Source organism: Eucyclogobius newberryi, unplaced genomic scaffold, assembly GCF_026437365.1.
Source record: "Eucyclogobius newberryi isolate DKJ021-1_F unplaced genomic scaffold, fEucNew1.0.hap1 SCAF_2, whole genome shotgun sequence".
NCBI classification, from domain to species: Eukaryota; Metazoa; Chordata; class Actinopteri; order Gobiiformes; family Gobiidae; genus Eucyclogobius; species Eucyclogobius newberryi.
Genome location: NW_027315834.1, coordinates 22365491 through 22380227, shown reverse-complemented (window position 1 = coordinate 22380227; position 14737 = coordinate 22365491). Strand labels below are relative to the sequence as shown.

General features: G+C 40.8%; 1 protein-coding gene across 2 annotated transcripts in view; it reads right to left on the bottom strand.

The window, feature by feature from the left end:
- The window catches only part of col5a1 (procollagen, type V, alpha 1), a 54660-nt gene that overhangs the window by 13450 nt on the left and 26473 nt on the right, over positions 1-14737 (bottom strand). For both annotated transcript variants that reach the window (XM_072454527.1, XM_072454529.1), the window contains exons 5-29: positions 12112-12243; positions 10672-10782; positions 10200-10598; positions 8500-9132; positions 8371-8427; positions 7976-8017; positions 7523-7585; positions 7373-7447; positions 6601-6693; positions 6436-6492; positions 6299-6352; positions 6175-6228; positions 6040-6093; positions 5912-5965; positions 5771-5824; positions 4729-4773; positions 4266-4319; positions 4097-4141; positions 3761-3814; positions 3638-3682; positions 3427-3480; positions 1892-1936; positions 1714-1767; positions 1036-1080; positions 717-770 (exon numbers count right to left, since the gene is read on the bottom strand). In XM_072454527.1, the coding sequence (XP_072310628.1) occupies positions 717-770; positions 1036-1080; positions 1714-1767; positions 1892-1936; positions 3427-3480; positions 3638-3682; positions 3761-3814; positions 4097-4141; positions 4266-4319; positions 4729-4773; positions 5771-5824; positions 5912-5965; positions 6040-6093; positions 6175-6228; positions 6299-6352; positions 6436-6492; positions 6601-6693; positions 7373-7447; positions 7523-7585; positions 7976-8017; positions 8371-8427; positions 8500-9132; positions 10200-10598; positions 10672-10782; positions 12112-12243 (2427 nt within the window). The remainder of the gene's footprint in view (positions 1-716; positions 771-1035; positions 1081-1713; positions 1768-1891; positions 1937-3426; positions 3481-3637; positions 3683-3760; positions 3815-4096; positions 4142-4265; positions 4320-4728; positions 4774-5770; positions 5825-5911; positions 5966-6039; positions 6094-6174; positions 6229-6298; positions 6353-6435; positions 6493-6600; positions 6694-7372; positions 7448-7522; positions 7586-7975; positions 8018-8370; positions 8428-8499; positions 9133-10199; positions 10599-10671; positions 10783-12111; positions 12244-14737) is intronic.

Below are 14737 nucleotides of genomic sequence, written 5' to 3'. Positions count from 1 at the left end.
ATTTCCTGATACAGCTGTGCGTGCATGGCTTTATCTAAGGGATAAAAAAAATCTACAAATATGTCACAAATACATCAAACTGCAATGGTTGTACACTTGTAAGCTCATAGAAGATGCTGTTAAAACAGAGAACATATTTTCCTCAGTGACATTTCAAAATTAGTTATGTAGATTCCTTTCCATGTCTGTCTCCGTAGAGTTAAGGGCCATCTTAAATCTTTGCTTTCATCTGGATTTGCTGCATCTCCAGAGAAAAACAAGCTGAAGCTCTCGAGTTTGAGAAGCTTTAAATGCCATTGATTTATCCTTCACTGCACTTAGCTTTACAGTGCCACATGGTTTGAGGATGCTGGTTTGAGGATGTAGGATGCTGTGGCTGTGTTCTCAAGGTTTTCAGCCGTGTCATGTACTATGCAGTTACTTAGAATCAGGAAGTGTGATATAGGAATGATTAGGATTAGGGTTAGGTTTAGTTAATCTGATTAAAGTTTGGGTTTTAGGACAAGTTTGCTAACCAGGCCACGGCAGAATTGTGTTGTGAAAAACAAATCAGATCTGAGTGGTGCAGCAACCTATGTTTGCTCATTACACACTGCTTCACACTGGTCACAAAGGCTTGGCCCAAAAGCGGCTAAAGTAGATTCCTTTCCATGTTTTTTGCTAAAGGTCACAGGAACAAAATTCACAGAGTTCAATACAAACAAAAGGCTAATTACCCTGTCACCCTTGATTCCCATATCTCCTTTAAATCCTGGGAAGCCGTCTTCTCCCTTTGGCGTGAGGTAAAGAACAGAAGTGAGAATGTTAATGAAGTAGAAAGGCCCACTCTAACTCAAGGACTAGGAGACACTTTAGCAAACAAAATCCTGTTGCCATAGTAACCGACAGTAGAAACATGTTTCTGATTAGCTTTCTGAATAACATTTGACATTTGAGAGTGTTAAACCAATCCATATCCAGGTAGAAAGATGTTTTATTGACATTTTATAACAATTAAAATAGTCATAAAATTGTGTATTTCTACGTCACACTTACTTTCTCACCCTTGGTTCCTTTTAGACCACGCACACCATCGGCTCCCTGTACATAAGAATATATTAGGCTTCTGTAGTGTAGTGTAGTTACAATTATAGCTCTAAATTATTCATTTGCAGAAAAAATGTGTAATGCCACTTTAAACCAGGTTCAAAGCCTCTCGTCTAATCTTTTAAAGCTTTTAAAATGTGAAACACAAAATTGACTATTGAAATATTCAAATAATACAATCGTCACCAAAAGTGATTGTGATTATATTTTTTACTTTTCTACTTTTCCGTTTTTTAAACGGCAATAACTCTCAAAAACAACCTAAAAGTCCCTTGAACTGAAGTTCTAAATATGTCTCCTTAAAAGTGACTTATAATTAATTAAACTCAACTCAATGGCCAACTTTGTTATAAAAGAAAATAGTAAAGTCTAGTGCCGCTCCCACATCTACCGTATTTTCCGGACTATAAATTGCACCTTTTTTCATAGTTTTGGCCGGGGTGCGACTTATACTTATTTTTATACTTATATACTTATACTTACAACTTATATATTATATTATTTGTTATTTTCACACTTACTCACACTACAGTGTAACTTTTCTTCTCTATAATAAATGTTTTGGCTGGTGCGACTTATACTCCAGAAAATACGGTAAGTTTAGTATGACAACTGTATTCAATTTACCTTTACACCTCGAGGGCCAGGGTAACCAATAGTACCTTGTGGACCAGAAGGACCCTGAAAAGGTTTAAGAGAAAGTCAGATTAGAATAAATGTTACTTTTGAGCAAATCTGAGAAAAACAACACTGGAAATGCAAATACCTAATGAGCCTGAAGCAGATTAAAAAACAAAAACCTTACCAAATGTCCTTTTTCTCCAGGAGGCCCTTCCTTTCCAGGGTGACCCTGGAAATTATTCAGAATACTATGTTATAAATACATAATATTGTCGGAAAAAATACCAATATAAATCCATATCAGCTCCTTTAAATAGTTAGAAAGTATAAAAACATGATTAAAATGAGAAATTGAAAAGCAGCATTTGGTATTTTCTGATGCACGTTAATACAAGGCCTTACCAGCTCTAATGAGCATCTAAAAGCCAAGGCTGCCCTTAAGGGCTGCGCACACACACACACACGCACGCACACACACACACACACACGCACGCACACACACACACACGCACGCACGCACGCACACACACACACACACACACACATCACATACACACACACGCACACACGCACACACGCACGCACACACACACGCACGAACACACACACACACACACACGCACGCACACACACACACACACACACACACACACACATCACATACACACACACGCACACACGCACACACACACACACACACACAGACACACACATCACATCACATACACACGCACACACACACACACACACACACACACACATCACATACACACACACGCACACACGCACACACACACACACACACACAGACACACACATCACATCACATACACACACACGCACACACACACACACACACACGCACACACACATCACACACACGCACACACACACACACACACGCACACACACACACATCACATACACACACACGCACACACACACACACACACACGCACACACATCACATACACACGCACACACACACACACACACACACACGCACACACACACACACACACACACACATCACATCACATACACACGCACACACACACACGCACACACACACACGCACACACACACACATCACATACACACACACGCACACACACACACACGCACACACACATCACACACACGCACACACACACACACGCACACACACACACATCACATACACACACACGCACACACACACACACACACGCACACGCACACACACATCACATCACATACACACGCACACACACACACGCACACGCACACACACACATCACATCACATACACACACACACACACGCACACACACATCACACACACACACATCACATACACACACACACGCACACACGCACGCACACACACACACACACACACACACATCACATCACATACACACACACGCACACACACATCACACACACACGCACACACGCACGCACACACACACACACACACACACACAAACAAACACACAAACACACACACACACACACACACATCTGCAGTCAAAAGATTGGAAGGCAGTTGATTGCTTTCTGTAGAGACAAAGGAAACAAGCAAGGCCCCTGATGGGGTCTACTGCAGTGAGTGAAAATGGAAGAGGAAAAGCCACCAAAAGTGTAGGAAGGAAAAATAAGTCTGTTGGACAAATGAGAGGCTGAAGAATTACATCAATAGATGGATTCAACAAAGATGTAAAGTAAGTTACTCACTGGAGGACCATCAGCTCCTGGCATTCCTGGTAGACCTGGTTTTCCATTAGGACCCTAAACATACCACAAGCAATAATTACACGAACAACGTTTGAAAATAAATAGACATAAATTTAATCTGTAACAACTCAATGTATAGTGTGGTTAACTCCACTTTGTATTGACTTATATTATACTAATATTATCTCATTAAATGGCTGCAGCATGCTACCTTCTCCCCTGAGGGTCCTATTGCTCCCTGTGGTCCTGGGAGTCCCTGAAACAAAGCCATAGAACAATAAGGACTTTTCTGTTTTACATTTAAACAATCAGAGTTTAATGAGACCGTTCTCACCTGAGCACCTGGATTTCCCTGCTGTCCCGGGGGTCCTGGCTCTCCCTGAGGGCCCTGCAAACAAAAGAACAATGTGTTATTTATTAATTTATACACTTTCAACCTTATCTGCTGTTAAACTATTTGAGGACATCTTTGCATTAAGAAGTATGACTAATGCTTAGAGAGAGAGATGCTTTGCTAAAACTGTCACAGGTTATCCTTCCACTAAAGACCAGTCATGTTTCAAATGTTACATTACGCAAGCTGATAATCCTATAATTGTACAATGTTGGGATCCTCTCTTTGGCTCTCTCTTTCTTATCAAAAGCTTAATTGTATTTGGGGAACACTTACAATATTTCCTTTTTGTCCAGATGGTCCATCTGATCCAGTGACACCCTATGAGCAAGTGCATTGATATCAAACATCAAGGAAAATGTTGGCACCATTAATTTATCAATTGAAAACTAATATATTATAGTCCAACTGTTTATTTTAAAATGAACGTTTAATGCTGACTTACAGGGGGTCCAGAAGGTCCTTGAGGTCCTTTAGGTCCCAACAAACCACGAGGCCCCTATGAGAAAAAGAGCAATAACAAATCGTAAGTACATATTCTCCAAAACCATGTTCTGACCTATGATGTTATCTGTGATAGTATATTGTCTGAAGAGGACTTCTTGTACAGTGATTTCATATTGAAACCAATTCAACACATCCTTGTGGACAAACTAATTATTGCATCAATCAGGATTCCTCAATTGCCACTTGGCCTGACATTTCTCTCCCTGACTTTGCAAAATACTTTAAAAATACTATAAATACTTAAAACACACATACTTAAAAGATACATTTAAAATATTTATATATAACCTCGCTTGAAATAGTGTGGACTGAGTGACATTATAGACAGTCATATTTTGACCTCTAGCTCGATCATATAAGCTCCCAGAACAAGACTGAATGCAATAGATGTGATCACTCACTGATTCACCGGGTAGTCCCCTGGGTCCGATCTCTCCATCATCTCCCTGGGAAAGAGAAAGAGCAGGTGAAAGAGTGGAACAGACAGAGAATGATAATGGAGAGGAAATTGAGGATGTGCGAGGTGGGAGATGAAGGGATAATAGGAAGGCACAACAGCCGAGGAGGGTGAGACGGACTCGGATTGCATTAGCAGCAGGTAATGAGCACGGAGGCAGGATAAAACGCAGACAATAGTGGGGAGATATAAAAGATATTCAAGAGAAAATTGGGTAACAGGTGAAATGGAGAATGGCTACGAGGAGCAATAATACAGGATGACGACAATGTAAAGCCCAGATATGTCTGACTTTCAGCAACATAAGAAACAAGCTCAACATATCCAGAGAGGGGTATGATGTCAGAATAACATGAGCTGTGCAATTGAATCAAATTGACTGACGATTGACAAGTCTACAATAAATCCAGAGTACAGAGTTTGGACTTGAGTTGATTCAGTGGCAGAGTGGAAAGCGTTCAGTTGTTGTTTAAAGGGCCAGTACCTGATTATGAACCATGAGTTTAGTTTGAATTGTTAGCCCTGCCCGCTTAGTCCTTTCTGCCACTGATTACATAATTACATTATGACACAGAAACAACTCTGGGACAGTGCCATGCAGCTGTTTCTACATGGTTCTCGTCAATCTGCGGCCCCTTTGTGTTTTCTTCTCACTCTTCAGAATGCACCATGACAGAAAATCTGCTGTTTGGGATCATATCAGGCAGAAGTTTTTTCATGATTCTTAGTGAACTCTGTATTGATTGGATGAAAACTTGTGTCCCTGTCAGTAGCTTCTATAATAGGTATTTTCACCCGGGTATGTCTTTCAGTCTCAATTTCATCTCAATGATTTGCTTTTACTACTCCAAAATGTCAAGGGAATTTAGCTTAACCAAAATAAACTCAAATCAAGTACAGGCCCTTTAAGGTGAGATTTATTTAAAATGTATCATTGTCTATGTATAAACCCACATTTATTTGTAATTTTGAAATGCAACGCTTACCCTTTCTCCATCCTCACCAGGTGCACCTGGGGGCCCCGAAGGACCTAATTCACCCTATAACAAGAGCATTCATTTTTTTTTGCTCACAACACAAAAAGTGAACACAACTAGAAGCAACAGACAGTAATAATAAAAGCTTACTCTGTGTCCTTTTTCACCAGGAAGCCCAGCCAAGCCATCGAAGCCTCTGTCTCCCTGAAAATCACATACAAACAAATTTATGATACATTCTGATGAAAGGTAATTACATTTTCAAAGTTGAATGTTACCTTTGGTCCAGACTGCCCTGGCATGCCTCTAGCACCGTCAGCTCCAGATCGACCCTGAAATGAAGTTGTATAAAATTGAATTTATTCTGTCTTTTATTTCAGAGCCTTAAGAGCATTCGTTTATCGGATGCTTACCCTTCGTCCTGGTTTTCCAGGAGGTCCCGGAGAGCCCAGGGGCCCTCTGGGTCCCTGAAAGAGACACTTCCTGTTAATAATTGAATTTGAAATGTTCAAATGTTGCCACTTGTATTTGACAAACCTGTGGCCCAGATTCTCCCGATTCACCCTTCAGACCTGATACACCAGGAGGTCCCTAAGAATGAAATCACACAGTTGAGACAAAACTGTCAAAGATTGGATTTTCAAAATAGGGCACAATTTATTTGAAATACATACAAGTGGGCCAGGGCGACCAGTTAAACCCATAGGGCCACTTGGTCCTCGCATTGCCAGCTGAAAAAAATAGTTAATAATCATAGTTAATAATATTGATATGTTGATATAATTCTGAAAAAAATATTTACACACACGTTAGTCAAAGTTACATAAAATGGTAGTTACCCTGGCCTGCTGCATAATGGCTTGCATCTGGGATTCTTGGGCTGACATCGCAGGTCCCTTTTGTCCGGAGTCACCACCAGAACTGAACCTAAACTATAGACACAACACATTACACTTCACTCAGATCAACTCAAATCTGAAATAATACCACAATCAAATGTTTAACAGAATAACAAATAATAGATCTCTCATATATACTATACAACAAAAGTCAAATATCAACCCATTTTAGCCATGATTAAAAGGCCTGACTTAAAGGGGGCTAGAGGGTAAAGAGATGTCTAGTGACATCTGCTGGTGATATTGTGGAATTGCATAACGTGTGGACTCGAGGAGCTATTGGCACATTCAATGCAATTGAGCAGATTAAATATGTTTATGACTACATTAACATCTACACTGACAAACATGGACTCATCTCATTATGTCTAAAATTTAAAACTCACAGCTTTTAAGTAGAGGATGTAAAACTTAAACTAATGGCAAAGATGTTGTCATTGGTTTATCATTTCTGCATGTGTACTGTACTGTTAAATAAAAAAAACGTACATGATACTGTACGTTTGGTCAAAACCCAAATTTATAATCCATTTTTGTGTTTGTAATGACAGACATCAGGCATTGCCACAAAATACAGTATGTACAGCTATAAATTACCTTTGGTTAAATGTATACATTACATTTAGCTTCCCAAAAAAACATTAGTAACTATTGTGTATCTTTAAATGATTAAAGTAAACCAATTAAAGTATGGCTGCTGCACTTTACTTACAGGTAACATTAAGACAGTTCCTGCAGGTCCTGGTAAACCATCAGCACCAGGAAGACCAGGCCGACCTGGAGAACCCTTGCAAGAAAATACAAAAGTACTTTAACAATTTTATTCATGTGTAGTATAAATCTGAATATAAATGTTACTCACTCTCTCTCCGGGATCCCCAGCACCGCCTGGAGAACCAGAAGAACCCGGGGGTCCAGGGAGACCCTGTAAAGAAAAACATTAGAATTTGACAGCGATAGAGTAATGCAGAAATATCATATCTCATGCTGTATATGTTGCTGTTTTATCTTGCTAAGTGGTCACATGTGGGAGCTAGGAATGCACAAGGCAATACAACACTGCTGAGTGCTAAATCCTTTGTGAGGCGCTCTCTGCGCTCTCTGCTTCATGCATCAGGGGCTTATTTCTATGACACTCCATCATCGGATTGTCAGGAGCAACTGTTTGACAACAAAAACTTGGCAATGAAAATATTTATTTTTTTCATATCTGGACAAGTTCTTTATCTCCTCAGGGGAAATCATTAGACTCCTTTTGCATCACTAACAGAGTTTAGTAAAAAATATGTAATAGTGTGAGAAACAGATGACTTACGGTTGGCCCTTCAGGCCCTGGTGGACCTTCTACCAGCATTCCCTAAAAACACAAAGCACCCAATGGTCATTATACAGCACGTTCACTCTTGTGTTTGTTGCATTATTTTAGAATAAATATGAGCAAAAAATAGTGTATCTGGGAACAAAAGAGTTGACATAATGCCTCCACATATCTAACTGTATGTCCTTATTATTCCTTTAACACTGAAATGCACATATACACAGTGGGGTTTTATGGGTGTTTATTGGGTGGGGTCTTGCACATTTGTGTTGCAATTTACACCCAAACTATGCAGTGTTTGATGCTCTAGTAAACTTGTTTTTTTGAGGGTGTCTGTGTTTTGAAATGGACTAAAAATATCTACAGTTGATCCTGTGTGTTGTCAAACTTACTGGCTCAATGACAGCAGGCTCACCCTTCTGTCCTTTTTCTCCACGAGCACCATCAACCTACAAACACAACAGAATTAGACACACCACTTCATGTTTGATGCTTTTGGCCTGTTACTCATTTCTTTTTACCTGTCCATAATATTCATCAGTCTCAGCTGGGAGCTCTTTTTTATTCTGACCATAATCCAGATCATCATAGGAACCGTATGCATCCAGCTCACTGTCAGTGTAATCGGTGATGTCCTCCTCCTTGAATTTTTCAATATCATAGTCAAGCTCGCCATCGATGCCCAATCCGGTTCCAGTGGCTATGGCCCCGCCAGCACCCGCGCCGGCACTCGCTGAGCCTGCCCCTGTGCTGGAGGAACCTCCAGCAGACACAGAACCGCCTCCGATGGAAACAGAACCTCCACTGACTGAGACAGAACCTCCGCCAGTAGCGCCACCTCCAACAGTGATAGTTGAACTGCTGCTGCTGCTGCTGCTGCTGCCACCTCCACCAGAAATGTGAACCGAGCTGCTGCCGCCTCCACCAGCAGTGTGAACAGAACTGCTGCCGCCTCCACCAGCAATGTGAACCGTGCTGCTGCCGCCTCCACCAGCAGTGTGAACAGAACTGCTGCCGCCTCCACCAGCAATGTGAACCGTGCTGCTGCCGCCTCCACCAGCAGTGTGAACCGAACTGCTGCCGCCTCCACCTGTCGTGTAAGAGCCGTCGCTGTAGTCATATCCATCACCATAATCGTCATAGGCACCACCAACCTTTAAAACAAATGTAAGTTAATGAGCAGCTAGGTGTTAGAATATAGCTCAGTAATTAAAACTATTAAATTATTAATCGAAAACAGGCTTTATTTATTATCTATTAAATCTATGTTGTATGCACTTCATTGTGATAGCTTAACTCCAGCTGTCACTCACTCAGAGCATGATGGAGGCTGTTTGATAAACCTGCCTTAATATGACGATATCATGTTGTGGGAGATTATCACAGGGATATTGCCCAGCCCAAGGGGTGGGCTGAGGTTACAGGATGTGAACACTGAGTGGTGGACAGTCAGGAAAAGCGGAGGGGAGGTATGTGCAAGCGTCGAAATGTGAGAAAAAGGTGTCGGATGTACTGTATGATAAGAGCTTCCACAAGAAACAACGAAAAAGTGTACAAGTTGTTGATTGATAAGGCCAGCGATGTTGGATGGTTTTGACAGGGGCAGAAACTGACAAAGAAGCAGTTTTACTAATTTGGACAAAGAATGTTAATTTAGTTTTAGTCTTTTGACCTAAATTATTTTTAGTTTTAGTCAAGATTTAGTCAAATATTTATCTTGAGTTTAATCTACTTTTTGTTGATGAAAATGTGCGCTAATTAAGGAGACAAAATCCAAAATAATATTTTGAGTCAATCAGAAAACACATTTTAATACATGTGATATGTACAGACTTGTTCCTTAGACGCTGAGTTGTTTATACTCTGGTTTAGGGCTCTGGGGTTTAAAATGGGAAGCTTTGCTCTAGTCTCCACTCATTCCATTCATTTATGTTTCGTTTTTATTCTTCAATGGAAATATCAGTGCTTTAAGTTGACGAAAAGGTTGAATTGATAAAAACTGTGATCATATAATATTTTAGTTGAGAAAATAAACACTGCTAAGCCTGAGGTAGCAGAGCAGAGGATTTTGAAGTTCTCTTTGGGAGTGATGAGGGTGCATCAGTTTAGAGCAGGTCTCAGGAGGTCCACAGGAAGACTACAGAGGAGATTTATGGAATGAAAGAGGAGAAGCCGCTAGGTGTGAGAAAGAAGGATCCAAAGGTCACAACAGTCTACTCACAGTTGTCTTGTTGGTTGTGATGGTGATCGTTCCTCCACCACCTCCTACAACACTCTCTGCGTCCAGCTCGACCTTTGACCCAGCACCCAAGTTGATGTCCCCTCCGGTGCCAATGCTGGTGACGACGACACGCCGAGATGTGTCCTTCTCCGGAGCGGGTGTGGAATCATCGTAGAAGGTGTCATAACTGTCGTAGCCGTCGTAGCCGTCGTAGGGACTGGTTTCCTCTGCGTAGGTTTCCTCTCCTGTCGTTGATGAGGCTGAAGCCGAGGAGCTGCTAGAAGAACCGGACGATGACGAGCCGGAGGAGATAGACGTCAGTAATTTACCCCCGGTGCCACTAGAGCCGCCACGTAAAACCTCCTCCACTTTGGTCACCACGCTGTCGGACGCAGTCAACTATACGGACAAAACATAGTATAGATTAATCAAAAGAATTAAACAGTAATTCTACAAACATGCGTCGCTGTACCTTGACTTCTTCGGCTGTTGTCTCCTCTGCATCAGTGGTGGATTCATAAATATTACCATCCACATCATCATAGTAAGGATATTCGTAGTTGTACGTGTCATCCTTCGTGTTCTTTACCAGCAACACACCAAAAAACAATGAAGTTTGAACAAATGTAAATAGTTATATCTAATAATCTAGCTAGTAATCTCAGTTTCTACATGTAGGCTTTGGATGTTTGTGAAACTCTACCTGTTAGGCCTCTCATTGTTCTATAAATGATAGATCAAACATAATGTTTAGGGGCTCAATATTTATTGTGGGTACCTTAACCCATCTTCAGTAGCATAAAATAGTTTCGTTATTATATTTATAATGATATATTCGGAAGCATCAGCACGTTTTATCGTGGCAGGCTTATGAACTGTACCAAATTATTCAACAAGTTGAAAGAACCAAATCATTCACAGCTTATGAACAGCTTTTACACACAAGGTCAAAAGGTGAAGGCCGTCTTCTCTCTGTGAGAGCAACTACGCTGTGTATTTAGTGTCTAAACTCGAGCGAAAGCTGGGTACAGGCTTAGGCAGGAATCACATTATTTTTGCATCATTCCTGAACATTATTAACTAAATACTTTCCGTTATAACGCCACTTTTAACACTTTCTCTGTTAACGCTTTAAAATAAGGTTCCTTAGTAAACTATTCATAAGGCATTCATGAGCACTAGTTACGGTGTTTGTTTGTGCAGATGGCTTATAATACCTAGGTACCAAGTCTAAGAAAGTAAACTATATTTCACACAAAGTTTTAACATCTCATTCTCTCATTCCAAATGCGTGATTTCAAATGTTTTTTTCCCCGTCTGACATTAACTGAAAGTAGGGTTTTCGCATCGTCGAGTCTTTGTACACTAATTACTCCCATTTATGTCCAAGGTTAGCAGTATGAAAAGAAAACAAGTTGCAGTAAATGTTCAGCGCTTTGAAATTTGTGTCTTTTGGTTGCATCTGACGATGTTTCCCAGTTTATTTTATGTAAATCACCAAATTCTACTACCGAACAATTTCTTTAAAAAGTGCAGGACGCAATAGAATAGTATTTTGGCAATTTTAAGTAAAGGGATAGTTGAGTATTTTGTGAGCATGTGTCTGTTACTGTCACTCTACAGTGTGTAATTTTAACAACCAAATGGTCCACTCTGCTTCTCCTTGTGCCGTGTCTTATGTACTGAATATGATCCGTCTAAAATAGAACCACTTAGACAACTTACTGAAAGTAGCATGTTATGTGTTGTGTAATGTTAAATACATTTTTATCATTGTATGTTCACATGCCCATTCCAAATTGTGCTTGCAAATAGTCCGCGTTTAAATATTATTTTACGAAATATCTAATAATAAAAAATTATGTTAAACTGAAAAGAAAAAAGAAAAGCAAAATAAACAAGTTGTACATACATAATCTTCTGTGTTTGGATCTTGATTCTGAGGCTGGTCTGGAGCTGCAACCTCACAATCCGGGCTATAGTGCTCACAGTAGTCATAGGCAGCACGGTGGTCTGCTACAATCATTAGCTGCTGGATGTCTCCCTGGAAACAAACAAAAATCAGTCAGTCAGGAAGCTGAAGAACAGACACATTTGCTAATGAAGATAATGAAGTATAAGGACAATCATCTTCTTTCTCCACCACTACATGAAGTTTGTAAAAGACCTGTAATTCATCAGATGATTAGAGGATTAATGGGTCTATGGTGGTTTTTCATTATTTTCATTAGTCGACTAATACATATCAAGATGGGTCATATACCAATGCATAATTTCAACAACAAGATGACATATTTTCAAGCAACAGCTGTGTATTTCCCCCCCTCGAGCAGAGTGCAGTGAGAACATGAACAAGCTTGTTGTAGCTGACCTGATTGATGGTGCTTATGTGTGGAGCATAGGAAAGTGGCATAAGTCAACGATTCGGGAAACAAAAATGAGAAAACCAGAACGGAGATGGAAAAGGCTCAGAAGGATCCCCAGGCTACACAGGAAGTCGGGTGTAAATCGTACGCGCAACACAGTAGATGCGCTACAAAGCAATTTACCCAAAATTCCCTCCCAGCACTTCCAAATGCGATGATGTCATTCTTCATCACTCAACAAATTCTCAACTGGGCCCATCAATGTGTGCAACGCAGCCATGGGAAAAAGCAACAGCACGGAGATGTTTTCAATTATGTCAAAATGCCAAACCCCAGACTAGTCATTCCAGCTCATAGTCTCAAAAGGATTCCTGTTTTTTTGTTTTTCTACAAATACAATGAATTTTATATGAGGTCTACTCAGTGACAGTTTGCAAAGGACATCATAGTTGCAACCACTGAGCGTGCCACACAGAACTCTCGTCCTTTAATAATCGTCGCAGAGTATTCCGCAAGATGTTGTTTCCTGTTGCTGGTTGAGATTATCAGTGATGTTTATGGTGGATACAGAAAAACAAATCCCCTTCTTCGGGACACAAGGACTGCGTTAGTCATTAGTCAGCTCCTCTCCAGGCTGTAAAGTCAAGAGCTGAAGGAAAATTTCAAATGGCTTCCTATAATGGTACCCGTTGTTGTTGTTGTTGTTGTTGTTGTTATTGTTGTTGTTGTTGTTGTTTTATGGCGGTTGGCATCCAATTGTTGCATTACCGCCAGACTTTATTCCTCAGACTTTTCGTAGTTGTTGTTGTTGTTGTTGTTGTTGTTTTATGGCGGTTGACATCCGAGTGTTGCATTACCGCCAGACTTTATTCCTCAGACTTTTCGTAGTCCTCAGACTCTGTCGTAGTCCGTAAAAGTACTCCTTCCATTGCTTTGGTTGTTGTTGTCGTTGTTGTTTTATGGCGGTTGGCATCCGAGTGTTGTAGTCCTAAAAGTTCTTCTTCCAGTGCCTTGACTTCCAGTGCTTTGTCCTCAGACTCTGTCGTAGTCCGTAAAAGTACTCCTTCCATTGCTTTGGTGTTACAAAGCCCATGAGGTCAAAGAAGGAGAGGAAGATGAAGAAGGGTCTCCCTGGAATAAAGCCGGTTGTTGTTGTTGTTGTTGTTGTTGTTGTTGTTGTTGTTGTTGTTTTATGGCGGTTGACATCCGAGTGTTGCATTACCGCCAGACTTTATTCCTTAGACTTTGTCGTATTCCTAGTCTATTCTATAGAGTATTCGTAGTCCTCAGACTCTGTCGTAGTCCGTAAAAGTACTCCTTCCATTGCTTTGGTGTTACAAAGCCCATGAGGTCATGATATGTCTTTGTGACTAGAATAGTTGTTGTTGTTTCAGAGACCAACAACAACAACTTTTAGTAGTACTTTTTATGGTGGATGTCGTAAACTGTGCTGCTCAGACTCAAAGCAGAACTGAAAGGATCAGGATCATTGCTAAAGCTGCAGGGAGATTCCTTGGAACAAAGGAGCTTGATTGGGCAGATATAGAAAACAGGCTAAAGGCGCTAAATGGGAGTCGGATTGATGGGGGTCTGCTTTTGGGGAGTCAGAGTGATCAGAGTGACGAGATGGGGGTGGGGGTGGTCTCCTGTCCTCGCCCAGTCTCGTAGACGCACGGCTACCAAGCAGCGACATCAGTGGACATATTAAAGCCTATAGAATGAAGCCTAAATAATAAAGCTGTACGGTGGAAGCACTGAACGTCAAAGAAGGAGAGGAAGATGAAGAAGGGTCTCCCTGGAATAAAGCCGGTTGGTCTCTGAAACAACAACAACTATTCTAGTCACAAAGACATATCATGACCTCATGGGCTTTGTAACACCAAAGCAATGGAAGGAGTACTTTTACGGACTACGACAGAGTCTGAGGACAAAGCACTGGAAGAAGAACTTTTAGGACTACGACAAAGTCTAAGGAATAAAGTCTGGCGGTAATGCAACACTCGGATGTCAACCGCCATAAAATAACAACAACAACAACAACAACAACAACAACAAGGACTACGACAAAGTCTGAGGGGAGGAAGAACTTCTATAGGATACAATGTTGTTGTTGTTGTTGTTTTGTGGCGGTTGGCATCCAATTGTTGCATTACCGCCAGACTTTATTCCTCA